Raw genomic sequence first — 17,738 nt, forward strand, 5'->3', positions numbered from 1 at the left:
GTATCTGATATTTACTGTACTTCAGTATCAAAAGTTATTTGCTGATATTACATGTACTTAATTGTTAGAAGTAAAAGTAAAAGAATGACTTGATTATGACCGTTATTGTGGCTTCCAAGTAAAAGGGCCAAACACATATTTTGAGACTGACATCAGCGACAAGACAAACAGAATCTTTCACTCTAACATAGGAAAAGATTTCTTACAAATACCGCCATAGAGGTTAAACGTTATCTTTATCACCACACCACTCACCAAACCTGCTTTTTTGCAGTCCAACAAATTTCTTCTGATTTTATTTTGTAGTAATGAGTAACCGAGATTCTCATGACAAATGTAGTGGCGTCAAGTATACATTTTATGAATGAAATGTAGTGGAGTTAAAGTAAAAATCTCCAGAAATGTAAATGAAGAATTAAAGGACAGATGTGAAAAGTCCACTTAAGTACATCAATAAAGTATTTGTTACATTACAACACTGCTGGACAGACAGAAATTATCCAGCTATTTGGGGGTGTTGAAAGAACTACAGACACTGCTGTGAGATCACACCAAAACAATGCCCATTTACAACCAAAGAGGACACAAAAATCACCAAAAACAAGGATTCTGCAGAGCACCAGTTGGAAAAAAGACACAAAAAGGTGAATGGTCTGGTGTAAAAAGCACTAGACTTACACAAACAAAGTTTACTTTTTGCATTCAGAGTTACCCACCAAAAATACTTTCAATGTACATTCCTTGCCAGCCGTCGTCTCCATCCCTGTTTTCTGCTGGTGCATTGCTGCATGTCTTGGTGCGTTACAACCACCTGTAGATGAGCCAAATAGTGGGAAACAATCAGCAAGAATGTGTATTGTTTCCACTATGTGCTTTTTTGAACAAAAGAAACAAGGACCCACATGTAAAAAGCAGTCTTGCATTGAGCTAAAGAAACTCTGCAGGGTATCTTTAACATTGAGTTAAGGTCAGGGACAGATTGTGGTTTTGGTTAACCACCAAAAAACTTAACACATCCCATCTCGTGCTTTAGTCAATACAAAGGTCTTTCACCAACATTCAGCGGAACAGTGTGATTTTTTTTTGATTTTTTTTTCCTACAGGTCTGTTGATTCATCTTAAATGTTACAGCGGTGATATATTTTCATCATTAGATTCATTGATGTGTGCAACAATGAATTGTGATTTTTGATTTGGCTCCAGTACATCTTATCTTGTCTTTTTGAAATATGGTGAAAACCAAAACATCTAGAGATGGATTTGCCTTGAAGATGAGAATATGGTTTTTGGAGGCAGTAACTAATAATATCTAAGCCATCCCAATCCGTTATGCCTCTCTCTCTCTCTCTCTCTCTCTCTCTCTCTCTCTCTCTCTCTCTCTCTCTCTATCTATCTCTTGCTCTCTTTTCCGTTTCATTTATTTGTCCTCTTTTGTCATTGTGGCCCTTCCCTCCCCACCCCCCTCTCTTTTGCATATTCATTTCATGTTAAATTGATGGATTAAGTTATCCCTGGCTCAAAATCAATCGTGGCTTGCTATTCCTTTTTCCTTTACACTGGACCGCTATCCCAGAGAAAGAGTCAGGGAAGGAAAGAGAGAGGGAGAGAGGGAGAGAGAGAGAGAGAGAGAGAATACATTGAGACACTGATAAGGCTCAGTCCCATTATATGTCATTTTAAACAAAGAAGCAAAGCAGCCTGTGGAGACTCCCTATCAGCTATTAAACAGAGACGTAGCATGCAGCCTGAGATTGATGATTAGCATTTTCTCCTGGTAGAATAAAGATGCCGGCCTGGACCAGCGATAACCAGAGAGAAAAAGAAATGCATCCCTTTTTCTCCCCTCTTTTTTCTTCCTTTTTCTTTTTCTTAAATCTGTAAATATCCATAAAAATGTCATTCTCTTCTTTATTCCACACTTTTTCTCCCTTGCTCTCTTCTTTTCTCCCTCTCCCACCCCTATCTTGACTCCCTTGCTTCTCTTTCTCCACTCTCTTTACTAAGGCAAATAAATGCACGGGCCGTGTTGCTGTTCTTTTGTCTTTGCGTCCTTGTGTAATCTGTTAGGAGTGGACAACATGGAATCCCTTATGTCACAGCCGGAGACTTGTAAGTCCTGGCCAGATACAAGGCAGAATGACACAGAACGAAAGCGGGGTAAAAGGGGGGGATTTAAGTAAGAGTTTGATAGGAGCGTGTAGGGCCATTGTTTTCTTTGCTCCAAGACCAATGTCAGCCATTGTGCTGGGACAGTTTAACACCATGTAAGGGCTACAAGACAGCTGGGTTTTAGATGTAGAGAAAGGATGGTTCTGCTTGACAATCCATCTGCTGTTGAATGCCATTGTGTGCCGTCACATTGGAAAATTACATTTACTCTTCAAAACTACATTGAATCCTCTCGTGCTTTTTATTTTTACTTTGCAAAACACTTTAGATGTTTTGCAAGAATAATCTTTTTTTCTTCTTCCCATAATTCCAAGTTATGGCACATGTCAGCCCCAGTCACCAGAGTCAAATGCTTACTGACCTTCATGTCTTTACTCTGCAGTATGGCTTTGTTAAACTGCCGTCTGTTTGGAGTTTTGTCTCCTCCATTTAATTCTTTTGTGATGGACAGATGCCTTTATCCTTTTTTGTCATTTAGGCACACATTGTTTGGGTTATAATTACACCACTACGTACATTACTCTATTACACTTTTAAACAATAAAGACTTGTGCAATTTGTACGATTTAATTATGTTCCTGGATTTGACTTTCTAAGCCTTTAAATGTGCCAATGAAAAGGTGGCTGATTGCATGATACTGCAATGAAGGTTGGTGCGGTTTACTTCTGTTCCTGGTTTTGACTTTCTACGTTTTCTTTATTGAATTCTGCTCTCTTCTTCAGTCAACGTTGAGAATCAGAGGACGGTATGTTTGTTAAAAACAAACATATGTATTGTACTCTGTTGTTCTTTCCATCATTTCAGTCTTTGGCCTCTTCGCAGTTCTAGGTTCCTAATACTTTTCTTCATCTTCTTCATCTTTCAGATACCTTCAAGCCGAGGCCAACAACTACAACAGCCATCCTTAACCGATAGTTTCCAAATATTTCTGGCTTCTCAAGCACATTGTCATAACTTTCCAGATGGTTGCACCATAATGACCACTTTTACCTATTGACCAATATTGGAATTCTTTTTTTCCATCCCAAAGTTATCCAAATTGGATTCATGTGGATTTCTGATTTTACTATAATAATAATTCATTTTAATTTGTCCCAATATATCCAGTCACCTCCACATTTACTATGTATGCTTGTTTGCCTATTAGGCACTCCAAGGTTTATGAGAATGTCACGGCACATTTCAAATTATCATTGTTTCTGTGTATATATTAGTTCTCTTCTTTTTTCTTAATGAAGAAGCCTCTATCAAAATATGTAGATCAAAATCCAAACATGGTCAATGCATGGTGCTGCAAAATCCAGGTTCTTTGAAAATGCCAATTGTGTGGTTCTGTGGTTGCATGTCATTGTTAACTTTTGCACATGTTTCTTTTTTTAGCTCTAATGTCAAGAGGCATGCTTGTGATAAAATTGTTCAAACGAAGTGCTGCCAATCACACTGCCAACACTTTCATTCAGGATAGTTTGGAATGTGATTCTAAAAAAACAGGCAAAGCCAACCGAATAGTATGTCATAAATCAGATGAATTTTGTTTTCATTCTGACTAAAAGTGCAACATTTTACCGGCCATAGCAGAAATTATGTGTTGCTCCACCACGGCATTGTCTTTCAGTTGATGTATAATTCACATTATCGTCCATACATGCACAATATTCATGTAGGAACATGCATATATTATACATAGGCATGCATGAAAAAACACATAAACCACTCTTGGCCTCCATTCAGAGAAACAAACAAAATGATGTCCAAACAAATGCATGTGTAGCACAGTATATTCATGCAGAGGTATATGCAGAAATAACACACGCAGGTGTAAATGTTCACTCACACACAAAGACGCAATGTTTGTCCTGTGGTCCTCCCAGTGGTCTTCCCAAGTGGTCAAAATAACATCACCAGAGCTCCTCCACTTGCTCACATCTAGTACTGCAACAAACAAAATCCTGTAGGACGTATTCCACTGTGTAGCCGCTGACAACACAAACATGTATTAAGAAATAGCTATTTGGAAAATAGAAAAATACCAAATTTACATAACATTGTTCCAAGTGTTTGTTTTTATTCATCAGTAATAACACAAGTTCTCTGACTCAAAACAGTTGCAAGGATTAGGCCAAAAACAAAGATATGTAAGATATTACCTTTACATAGTTTTTAAAACAAACACAAAATAAAAGTTAGTTGCAGTTAGATGCACATAAGATATAAACTTTATAAATATAAAATCCTATTTGAACTGAGCATGACCTGCTTTGTACAGATGTCCTTCAGCATAATGAGAGGGAAAGAGACAGAAAGCTCCAACAGGAAAAGAGAGCGTGAAATCAAAATGCCATTGCTTTGATACCTTTGTCATCACCATAGATGTTCAATTAGACTAAACAGTATCTGCCTTACAGAACACAATGTAACAAAGGAGAGTTGGAGAAGGAGGGGGGGGAGAAGACATTTGTTGCAGTGTTGACAGATGTGGAGACACGGAAGGACATTTCTTAAAAAAATTGTACCAAGAACAGAAACATGGCATCAGCCTTTCAACAATCTGACTGCAAAATCGTCTTCCCCACGCTTCTTCTATTCCTGCACTCCCTGACAACTTGTTCCCATCAAAGGAGGGTCATTTTGATTTTGACTACACATTTTCAATCTGCTTGTCGAAGAAATAATTCACCCCCTATTTCTCTCTCCAATGCCCTCTCTCCTTCTCTGCCCAGCCACGTCTCTTGACATTTGTCCTATCTGTTATGATGGGATACAATGTTTGCGCTGGTCCTCTAATGTGTCATGTAACTGAGCCAAAGTTCTGTTTTGATTGTTGAGGCTTTTGAATGAGCTGGACTGACAGAGAAAGAAGGGGGAAGGGAAGTAACTCACTTCTCAGTCACTAACTGAAAATAATAATTGGAAAGATCCTTGTGTGTGTAGGATGTTGGGGACATTGCAGTAACATAGCACATTTCTAAGTGTCTTACTCATGTGTCCTTCCCACTGTCCAGCACCTTATATGGCAACTCTGTGTGACAAGGTGTGAGTGTATGTGTGAATGAGAGTGCATAGCGCTTTGCCTGCTGAGGTAGAAAGATGCTGCGTAAGTGCAGTCCATTAACCATTTACATGTCTAAGACCCATGTGGCTCCATGACACCCCATCATTTGGATACTAAAAATTATAAATAGTTGCTTCCTTAAAACATCCTTAAAGGTTTGACACTTCCTTGCCTTGAGGGAAGTCAGTAACATTCTGGAGTCTCTCTGCTGGTTCCTTGGCAACTGTGCAGTGATGACGAGAGTCTAGGAAGCTACAGTCCCAAAAATAAGTCCATAACATAACCCACCATTACACCACAAAATGTAGTTTTTACGCTTTACTTTTCACGTGTTCATGTAATATTGTACAAAAGGTTGTGCTCAGGAATTCGTATGATATCCTATAAAATTACGGGCCACATTTAGCCCACAAATTGGGACTGTCATGCGGCAACAACAGTCCGTTCCCCTTAAGTAGTACTCCCAGGACACAAACACACATGGGTGAAAGTCTTGTGTTTTTCCTGGGACACAAACTCATGTAACTATACACCCTGACCTCCTCCCTATGTGGACCAGAGTGGTCTGATTCCGTTAGCAGCCAATATGAATGTGATATATGAATACAGTGCTTTACTTTCCATAGCTATATATACGAGTGGTTCATGAGAACAGCCTCCATTCCATTCTTTGTGCTAAGCAAACCTAATTTGATGCCGGCTGTAGCTTGTTTATTTTAGTGGGAATATTCTCATAACTCTCAGCTAAAATGCTAATTTTTAAATCTAATTTCCCAAAATGTCAAACTATTACTTCAACTATGTGATGGTAATGCTTTGTTTACTATGAAAAAGACTTTGTTTAAACATGAATTTATTTCTCTACTGCGTAATCAGGCACATCCATCTGCTCACATGAAATCTTCCATAACATATAAATATCTTTTATCTTCTCACCTTAAATGCTGGGGCTCAAACTCTAAAGAAATTTATATTTGGCCAACACAAACTAAATATGGGCCATTTTAGAATGACAAATTTCAAAGCAAAGCCTTAATGGTCTTCCTCTGAAAGCACCTCACACATTACAGGAGATGTGATGAGATGTGAGGTGAACTACTGAAGTGAAGGCTTTGCCTTTTAGTGAGTATCATTTAAGCCAAATCATATACATAATAGATTATTCCTACTAAATTATGAAGCATAACACCTGTCACACTGTGAGGTTGGCAGTGTTGTTTTATCCTTTAGAAACTTGCTTGTTGAAAGATGGTTTATAACCAATGTATTGTGATAGTCTGGTGGATCTAGAGAGCATTGTATACTTGTTTCAGTAGAACATGAATGTATAGGAAATAAGTTAAAACTAAGCTGTAGTCCCTGTATCCCCTACTAAAGCAATGCATTTGGGTTTTATGAGCATCTTTCATACACAAACACACACACACAAACACACACATACATACATACACACAGGTCACTGATGTCCTAGTGCCTTATCACAGTTTTAGCGCTGAGGCAGATCAGTGGTTTCTGTCAACTAACACTCGCCTCTTGATGATAGCACAACAGAGCTTGGGTAACTGTATTGTGTGTGCGTGTGTGTGTGTGTGTGTGTGTGTGTGTGTGCATGCAGGGGTTTATCTGTTTCCTCTTCCTGTTCGCTATCATCCAGTCACATTCCAAAGCCATGACCTGCCCTTTCATTCCCAAACAGGCTTATGTCTCTATAAACGTGTGCCTCCTTTGTTTTATTCAGCATTTCAGTCTTTTTTTTTTAATCTTTTTCGTTTTTTTCAAGAAGCTTGAGAACACCAGCGAAAGCGAAGCTTAAAGGAAGATTAAAGGATGTTGAAAATCCCAAATTCTCAGTTGCTTAGTGCTCACACTGCTCATCCATAGCCTAGCTTTCTCCAAAGGTCAAAGGCCAGCTCTTGACCATTCCAGCAACATTTTTCACAAGTGTCAAATTGACGTGTTCAGTACATCACTCTCACCTCCTGGAAGGCTGACTCTTTTGAGATGAACGGTGATGCTTTTCACCATCAAACATTCCCCTTCAGAAGAGGGCACTCAACACCACTTAGTGAATTCTTTACAAAGAAAACAGACACAAACACACGCCTGTATAATCCCTCTTTACACACACCCCTGTTGTTGCATGTCTTTGTTTTTCCCCGTGTAAAATTACAGTTGTACAGGTGTTCAGCCGGCAAAGCAATGCTGACAGACAGGCATGCGAGGGGACAGCCAAGCACTTGTGTTCGGCACAAAGATCTTTCTTGTCTTACAACTGGCTGTCCTGCCCAGCATGTGGCTTTGGTTACAAAACCCGCTCTTCTAGCAGGAGCCCCCTTCATCTCCCTGAGGAACACAGAGGACGACGGAAGGTGCTTTCCGAGATGAGCGGCAAAGTGGCTTCCTCTTTCAAAGGGCCGTGGATGTACATGGCTCATGGATTCCTGTGTTAGCTGCGAGATAGTGCGGCACCTGGAGAGGCCAGACAGGAAGACAGAACAAGAGACCAGAGGGGAGAGAGATGAGGGGGAAAAAATTACAAGAGAGAAGCGGCTTAGATTCAATGCCAGAGAAAAGAACGGCAGCTCTCTCCGATTTCAAATGTCCGTTGTGTGAAATTGTGGTTTCATCATCAGCATATTGTGAAATGTGTAGATTAGCGTTTTCAAAAAAGCATCCCGCACAAAGCTGGGTATTGTGATTTATGCTTTTGTCTGTTGTACAATATCACCTGTCTGATATGTACCTGCAATTGTATACTTTTTGTTCGAGCTTTTCTATCATAGATTTTTAAAAAAAAGGGTTTTCTCTTGGAGCCAATTGTAAAACAGAAATTTCAAGTGTTTCTAGGCTGCAAAGACAAATGACACAAAAGCAAACGCCTTTGTTGTTGAAGCTTGAGACAGGGGTAAAACAAGGCCTTTGGTGATTGACACATCCAGAGAGTCCCCTGCCAATCTTGTGCAAAATCCATTTCCTCAAGCCAAAGTGTTCTCTTTGTGTGTTGAATATGTTTTGGAACATGGCGGCCATTGATTGACATGGGCGCAGGGGCTGGTAAAACATTACTGTGGTGTGAAGCAAACACCGGTCCGTCTGTCACACTGCCTCAGATGTTCGGCCTGAGGGGGTATAATAGTGGTACAAAAAAAATGGACATTCCCCTTCTTGTTCTCATTCTCTCTCCTCACTTTTGATTGCACTCATCTTGGCTGGATTCCCATTTGTATTTTTGCCCTTAAATGATCTTTCAACTCTCAGCCTGGTCTTCTGACTGTCTGCACTGATCTGCTGTGTGCTTTCCTCCTTTGCTCTGCCTCCACTTTCTTTTGTTTCAGCAAGACACATTTGGTCTTTAAATTTCATGAGCGGATTTGGCTGAAAATGCAACTGTATTTGGCAGGTGCAGGAAGCGCATTCAGTTTTGGATCTGGGTTTACAGGCACATTGGCAGTGATGGTGGGCACCCAAAGTGCCAGCCATCATCCACATGCTACTTTGGGGGTGGACGTACACCAATATGTTTATGAATTTCTAAAGCAATACATCTAAGGCCACTTTCAATGATGATCCCTGTAGTAATGATGATAAAAACCACATACAGGAAATACAATGATTATTGTCCCATTTTTGCTTTTGCAGTACACCATACATGCGGCTTTTGCGTAATTACTATGTACAACAATGATAGTGACATAATCCTATTTGTTTGGGATATTGAAACTTCCTTTTTTTTCTCCTTCAAACAGTTGGAAGGCATAGCAGTGACACCCAATGTGAGTCACCACCTTGCACCTTTTTCTTTCCCAATGAAAACAACAGCAAAAAATGCTGTATATATAAAATGACCTGATACTTGTGTATTTCCAAAATGTCATATGGATTGATTCAACTCTGGCATTACAATTTTAATCAGCGGTGTAGAACCAGGTGTTAAAACGCATGCAGCAGCCCTCCAGGCCATAAGAAATTGGACAAGGCACCAGGAAATTGTGTCTCCTGCAGAAACAAGTGTTTTGTGATTGTTTACCCCATGTCTTTAAATTGCATTTCTTCCTTTTTAATTTAAGCACCTCAGCTATGGGATTGAGGAAGGGAAAGAGAGAGGGAGAGGGATGTAGGAGGAATGGGGGAAACCTTTTCCACAATGGGAAGATGGAAGGATAGAAGGAGGGGGGGCCTTCTATCCCTCAATCTTCCCCAGTATTAACCCTTTCTGATGTGATTCCTGTCAAATGCAAATGTCACGACCTGATTTGGTCAGCCCACAGGGCACTTAAACTACACGTTCCACACCCAAATTAAAATATAAAGTTGAATGGTGCTTGTGCATCTGTGCCAGAAAAATGTGCATGCCGCGTGTGTGCGTTTGACTGGCTGATATGACATACTTGCAATTATAAAAAATGTAAGCAAAAACACGATTTCTGAGAAGAAAAGGAAAAATCAAGTGTGATAAATAAAGTACAGCTTCCAACATACAGCGCCCTTTTTTCACACCACATGCTTGAGTATATGAACATGTAGTCCAGTCAATGTGTTTGTGAAAGAAGGACTTTAGAAAGTGCTGTGCACACACAAATCAGCATCTACGCAGTAAAGTACTGCTGTAAAGATATGTGCAGCGTGTTGCTTTTTGTTTTTCTCTGTCTTCAAAAAACGTTTATTTCCAAAATGTCAGGCTTTGATTTGAAGTTGTTCTGTATAATGAGCACTTCATCACATACTCGTATAATACACAATATAAAATAAATAAAATGTGACAGCCAGGCTTTTGTGGTCCGTTCCAAAATTGGCCAACAACAGCTTTACTCTGAAATAAATGCATTTTATCATATCACAGTGAGTTTTAATGACATCTTGTCCAGACAAAACATTTTTGTCAAGTTTGCTTTTCCTATTCTTTTTTGAAGGGTAGGTGTAATAAGCTCAGGCTTCAGCCTACACCTTTTCAGTCCTGTTTGTGTGTATATATATACACACAAAGTAAAAGCAACACTGTTATTTTGTATCAGTGTATTGAATGTTGTGGGTTATAGATAGCGAGAAAAAATAAAATAAATAAATAGCCTGTACTCACACCCTGATCCGTTGCAGTCTCACATTAACACTTTTATATATATATATATATATATATATATATATATATATATATATATATATATATATATATATATATATATATATATATATGCGTATATACTGTATATGCATATATATATGCGTATATATATACATGCGTATATATATATATATATATATATGTATAGAAGTAAAAGCAATACTGTTATTTTGTATCAGTGTATTGAATGTTGTGGGTTATAGATAGCCAGAAAAAATAAAATAAATAAATAGCCTGTACTCACACCCTGATCCGTTGCAGTCTCACATTAACACTTTTAAAGCATCTTCCTCCATCACATGTTCCAATGAGAACCAAACTTGTAAAAGTGTAACAATAAAGCAGGATGTTATGATTGAGACCTAGATTCATTTTAAAGAATCAACAGATAATGATAACAATGGCTAGCACTGTGGCCTCGCAAAAAGGTTCTGGATTCAAATCCAGGTCTTTCTGGGCCTTTCTCTGAGGAGTTTGAATGTTCTCCTCATGTTTGCCTGGGTTTCCTCCACCATCAGAAACATGCACCAGGTCAGTGACCCTTGAGGCACTAGCTCAGATCTGGAGTTGGTCCCGGGCACTGTAAATGGCTGCCCACTGCTCCCTTGAGGGATGGGTTAAATGCACAGAATGAATTTTGCTACATGTATGTGTATGTGACACCTTTACCTACTGCTGGCATTAATGTTATATTGCACCCAAAGAAAGGTAAATGGTTGCTGGTACTTATTTGTAATAAATGACAGTTTTTCTTTTGGTGCATATTGTTCTGAAATACCTTTCTGATTATTGTTGAGCCTATAGGCCTACACTAGGCTGTTTTTATGTTGAGGATGGAAATCCATAGGCATCACAAGACTCCTTTTAATGGGGCACTTGCCCCAGTGTTGATCTGCTGTGCCCCAGTGAATTCTCGTGTGTAAAACCATTGTGTAAGGCCGGAATATTTTTCCCATCTAACACGGTGAATTAAGGATTTATTTAGAACAAAAACTAAAGGCGAGCTATAACAAGTTGTGCTTGTGTAGCTAAATAATGGTATTAACAGTTAATGTTAGCGAAGGTAACATGGAGATGCGTTCAAGGTCTATTCTTTTTAAATGGCTATTAACCGTAAAAGTTAAATTATAACATGATGTGTCAAATGTAATCTTGTAAAATGTAGATTTGGGCAAGATAATCAAATAAATACAGTCATTAAGGGAGATAGAGAGATGTTTTTATATAAGCTTGAAATAAATAGAAGGAATTATAACCTGTACAAAAGTTGCATTTGTAGTCAATTTCTGAATGTTTAGAGGAACGTGATTTTTTGGGATATTGTGTATTTTGATATGAACTTCTTTAATCTTGCAATAACTAGGTCGTCTGTCAGTTGGTGTCTTTAAAGATGTTGTCTGAAATGTCTTGCCTTCTTGGAGATATTTACCTTGCATCATAAAGTGCAATTCATAGCCTATGCATTTTGGGTTCATTGCTGTTATTGCAGAAAAAAGCAAAGAAGCACTGAAGCCCTTTCAATTTCAACAGAAGAATTGAAATGGCAGTGATAGTGGCCAAGCAATGGCAGTATGTTTCAGGTATTCAGAATTATTTTGGGGGGCTTGTGCCCCAGTGGAGCTTTATGTCTAGCATCGCTTCATCCCAGCTTCATGTGCCATACACACAAAAAATGTATTTGCAAGTCACATATAAGCCATCTTTATATATTAAAACTTATAGTTTAATCTTCAGTTTGATTAAGTTTGGTCTTAGTATGTAATAATAATAATAATAACAATAATAATAATAATAATAATAATAATGATGATACTTATGATAATAATGTATACTTTATTAATAATACAAGGGGAAATTACAATTTACACTCTGTTATTACACACATTATACACAGGCCTGAATTACACACACATGCTCAGTATCCATACATGCACTAAATGGAGAGATGTCAGAGTGAGGGGGCTGCCCATGGATTATATTAAATTATTATTATGGATTTTTATGGATTTTATTATCATCTTTTATAAAACCTTAGCAATTTGTTTTCAGTATCTATAGGCTACTTTGATGGCTGCTAATAAAGTGGCAGTATTCCTTGCTCTGCTTAGGACAAACAAAAAGGTTATTACTAGCAGACTACAATTGTTGTGGAGTGTATGAAAATGTAATGTACAGTGGATTGTATGGTCCACAAGAGCTGTTTTGTGTGGGGGCATGTATGTGTGCGTAAGATTTAGAGGGTTTCCGATTCTTTTTTTTCAGTCTGAATGTACTGTATTTCACCACTAGAGGGAAGCATATAATCAGCTTTGAAGAGCCAATGGTGGAGACGAATGACAACAGTAAAGTAAGCCATCAGCCAAAAGGTATCACGCCTCTTTAAGAGATAAGTGCAAAATTGTCAAATAAATTTCTCTCTCTCTCTCTCTCTCTCTCTCTCTCTCTCTATCTATCTCTCACTCTCTCTATCTATCTATATATATAATCTGTCATAGGCTTAATGTATCCATATTATTTAAATACATAGGGCTATGTTTGCTGTGAAACATACATGCAATTGGTCGAAGCAACACAGCCCTCATATGTGGACTTGAACAAAATATTTATGAATGTCGTGTAATATCTGGCTGCTGTGAATCATTTCACAAAGCCAATGACTGCATTCAGATCATTACACCCACTCGGTCACTTATCTGACTAACACACACACACACACACACACACACACACACACACACACACACACACACACACACACACACACACACACACACACACACACGCTTTTGCTTTTGATTTTGCTCCAAGCATAGTGGTACTGCCTACACAATATAGACTTAGCCACCAGAGTGCTCTAGTAGATAATAGATACATGTCAAAGCCTAGATAGATCTCTGACAAGAGAAATCTGATAGATCTCTGATTTCATGCCTCCAGGGAGACGCTACAGGTCCATCAAAACACGAACCACCAGATGAATTAACAATTTAAGGACATTCAGACTTTTCACCCCATATTCAAATTGTTTAGTGTTTTTTACAATTTATTAAAGTGATCTGTGCAATATATTTATTATCACAAACTACCTGCCCTTGTTTTATGATGAATGTTGTTGTTTTTAATGTTATATATGGATGTGTGCAATACAGTTTTCTTTAAGCACTCTTATCTGTGTTGTATTCATTGTAGGCTAATATGATGACAATTATATGACAATGAAAAGGCAATGAAAAGGCTTCTTATGTTGTCTAGATAGACATATCTTTGATAGATATATTTCTGAGAGATAGATCTCTGATGGATGAATTGAAGGACAGATAGATAGATAGATAGATAGATAGATAGATAGATAGTCTTGTCAGACTATGGGCAAAACGCAATGTAAAAGCAACATCTGTTCACTTAAAAACATCTTAAGGTTACAGTTCCATTAGGACAAGGAAATTTGAATCCAAATGTTGTTTTTTGATAATAAAAAAACGCACACAGTAACAGCAGTCTTAAATATTTAGAACATACGCAACTTTTGCAACCTTTAATTTAAAAATACATCCACGGTTCTACACAAGCACGACTCTGTCCGTTTGTAGGCTACCACATTTCAGTGCGCTACAATTAGGCTGCTTACGCCTATTTTGTAAATGATGTGCTTATATTTTGTCCATGACCTCGGCCAATAGTAGAGAAGTATAAACAACTCTATGTTGCAAATTGAAATTACGATATTTTGCACAGTTGTGAAGGCAGCATCACATCATTCTGGGCAGGATTTGCTGCGCATGCGCCCTGTCAGAAGAGCAGAATCGTGGCTGCGTTTAGCATTCAGAGCTAGCTAGCGGACTGGTTGGGAAACACCTGCGCACTGTAGGCAGAAATCGGCGACTTTAAATCTCCCCAGCTAATCCTTGAGCTAACCATTATCTCTTCATGCTGCCCGGGAACAGAAGATAACGGTAATAACCCCGTAGCGCCACCACAATTAGCCACCGTGCAAGACGGATAAGGAAATCTGCGTTTTGCGTGAGGAGTCTACCTTTCAGGCAAAATCACTTTTCTGTTTGGCATATTAAGAATATAGCTGCAACCTCGACCAACGTGATTTCTTGTAAGAATGAGGTTACCGAGTAACCGACAATGTGCGGTGGAAGGAGATGGGAAGAAGATGGACCAAGCTCCTCCGTTCAGAAACCCTTTTGTGCACGTCTTGAAATTCACCCCCATGGAAAAGGCAAAGGTAAAATGATGTTTGCAGGCAAATTATTTTTTCATGTTCAGATATGTTAGCATGTTGCTTTAGTCGTTTGTAGAATATTAACACTTCAATGCGACACAGTGGATGGGCTGTCACCATCGTTTAACTTGGCATTTTTTTCCTGATTTGCATTGAAGTCACCTGGGCTAGTGTTAGCTAACCAGCTAACAGTAGCCACTAGCTACATGTTGCTTTCTCCCTCCTGTCTTGTTGACTTGCTGCCTTGCCTTAACGCTGCTGGAAAGGGATTGGGGGTATTTAAAATAAATAAATAAAAGACGTTTAACTTAGCTGAAACAACGGCATGCACTTAACACATGGGCATATTATACATGCAGAAAATACAGAATTAAATACAGGTATTTGAGCATGGCCGCCTGTAACGTTAACTGTTGTCTAGCATTGCCAGACCTATCTTCACAGTACTGTTACAGGATGGGCCTACAGTAGCTTGTTGCTCTTCTGTTGCCATGGCGTTAGCTATCAGTAACGAGCATGTTGTGCGGGAGCGTTGACCAAGATTTCATCTTTTCTTTTTCATTTTAAATATGCCATTGATTGGAAACACGGACGACCGTCTTGTGGCTTCCCTTACATTTTCTGCATGCTTTGTTGCTTATCACGGTGTGTCTCACACAGTCAGCAACCAGCACGTGTGGATGTGGATGGTGGAGAATGGGATGGGAAACTGACAGTCATGTTCATAATTCTCCATCTTTATATAACATAGATATATTTCCCCCAGATGTTAGTAACATAGACAGTTGCTAATAGTCACCTGAGATATATATATATATATATATATATATATATATATATATAAGCAGATATGTAGTCCAGCTAAAATTGTTTAATTGGAATGCAGCCTGTAGTGACGTAATAAGACAACAATTCATAAGACTTCTTTATCTGATTGATTTTGCATAATTTTAGGGCTGCAACTAACGAGTATATTACTAAAGCTGATTAATCTGTTTTGTTTTCTCGATTATTTGTTTGGTCTATAAAATGTCAGAAAATGTGGATCATTGTCTCCCAAAAGCCCAAGATGACGTCTTCAAATGTCTTATTTTGTCCACAACTCAAAGATACTCAGTTTACTGTTACAGGAGAGAGGATAGAAAATATTCACATTTTAGAGGCTGGGATCAGGGAATTTTAAAATAGTTGGCGATTAATTTAAGAGTTGACAACTAATCAATTAAATGATTAATCTTTAATTAATCAGCTCTACACACAGCACTACACACTTGACCTATTTCCGTGCAAATGTTGTAGCATGTTGCACTGTTATGCTCAGATGAAGGAAACCTCCACTCATTTAGCCTATTTTTGTGAGCATTAGATTATCTTGCTCTTTCGATTTGGGGCTACTTTGGTGGCACACATGGGACCTTAGTCCGTAGTTTACCTCTTATTTTTTTATATTTTAGAGGAGTGTGTGACATTATCAGCATACATTTGTGCATTAAGTCATATGTCCTAGTTCAATGAGACATTCATTACAGCAACATAGGAATCCAGATGAGGTTTGAGAGACATTCTTTGAAGGGATTATGAAGATATGTCCCTGTTGAAACACTATGTACTAGCTCTTAACATGTTTGAGTATGTTGTAGTTCACTAGAGAAAAGTAAAACAAAAATGCCAGCATGCATTCTGAAATTGTTTTAATAGAAGTGCATTGTTGGTTGCAGTTGCAAAACCTACTTTTTGTAAAGCTTCCGAATATGAAATTGGCAGCAGCTTTCCAAAGTTGCAGTTTGATTGACGTCCAGCAGCACATTAATTTCTTGTAGATTACCTGCCTAAATTGTTACCATTTAGATTGGTACGTAAAGTATAGATTATTAGTAAACCATGTGGAAATGAGAACAGCTGTGAGGTATTTACAGTAACTGAGTTCAGTCCGATGGCAGAGCCTCAGTTTTATGAATGGCACTACTCTGGCGTAACAGGCATAACGGGTATCTTGTTACAAGTAAGAATAGTGACCCAGGGAGATTCACACATGTTTCTTTCCTTCTGGCTCTTTTGAGACTGGGGTGAAAAAAGGTAAAATGTAAGGCGGAACAGAGACCAGATATTAGGCAGGTTTTTCTGGTTCCTCCTGTGAGGCAAACATAAAATCAAGGAAGTTACCAAGAGAGCAATACATTTAGTTAATATTTTTCAAAAATTTCAAAATCTATGGTTTTGAAAGCTAATGTTTGATTTTGATGACTGTGCCTAAAATAAATGGCCAAACATCAAACACAGCCCCCTCATTTTCCCCTACAGTGGCATTTATTTGTTATGTTCTTGGCAACAAAGTTGTTGTTTTTTCAGCAGTACGCATGCCTACATGTATTGTAATTTTACATGAACAATGTTTTTAATACTGTTTGTTGCAAACATTAAGTGCTGAAGCAAAAGTAGATCATGGAGTTATGTGAATGTGTTTCCTAGTGGTTGAGAGAACTGAGAACTGTTTTCAGCATGTTGCACTGATCCTGCTTTTGCATCGACAGCAACATGAAACTGAAACCCTAAAGACAAGAGCAAAAAGTGAGAGTTCTGTCTACCAGTTGACGGACTGATTAACCCCCAGAATTCTATTTATGGTTCCAAAGAGAGAAGGATTGTCGTATGTGCCCCTTTTGTCTATTGTCAATGACAGTGCTAAGTGACATACTGTCACTCAATGGCATGACAACAAAGGATTGTTGCACCAGTGTTCCAGTAGTCCCTTTTACACAGATCCGGCATTAGCGCCTCAATGAAAGTTTGTCCTTATACAATCCAAGTGCGAGATTCCTAGGGCTGTAACAATATGCAATATGATACCGAAATCCCGAAACTCACATCCACGAACCTGTGTCGCTGAGTGAGAATCGCGATGTGGTGAATTTAGCAATCTGTCAAGATGGCTAAAAGCGAAGGGGGGTGGGACACACCGGTAACGCTAAAGGAGGTTTAACGTCACGAATGGCCGCTATACTGACTCGGGTGTCTGGGGCTGTTTCCTGACGGTTCAGTAAACTGCCGTTAGCGTCCTCAACACTGGAGTTAAGTGTTGACCTGGCTGCTAGCTGGCTGGGGGCTGACTGTGGATGTGTCCCTGGGCCGGGGCCGTTGTCAGCTCTCATCCAGACTGAAGCCTTGC

At 38.8% G+C, this 17,738-nt stretch overlaps 1 protein-coding gene across 1 annotated transcript in view; it reads left to right on the forward strand.

The window, feature by feature from the left end:
* Positions 1-14,116: 14,116 nt before the first annotated feature.
* The window catches only part of LOC116690849 (lysophosphatidylcholine acyltransferase 1), a 32,558-nt gene continuing 28,936 nt past the window's right edge, over positions 14,117-17,738 (forward strand). The window contains exon 1 of the mRNA XM_032518051.1: positions 14,117-14,575. Coding sequence (XP_032373942.1) covers positions 14,453-14,575 — 123 coding nt within the window. The 5' untranslated portion in view covers positions 14,117-14,452. The remainder of the gene's footprint in view (positions 14,576-17,738) is intronic.

Source organism: Etheostoma spectabile, chromosome 6 (assembly GCF_008692095.1).
Source record: "Etheostoma spectabile isolate EspeVRDwgs_2016 chromosome 6, UIUC_Espe_1.0, whole genome shotgun sequence".
In the NCBI taxonomy this organism is placed as follows: domain Eukaryota; kingdom Metazoa; phylum Chordata; class Actinopteri; order Perciformes; family Percidae; genus Etheostoma; species Etheostoma spectabile.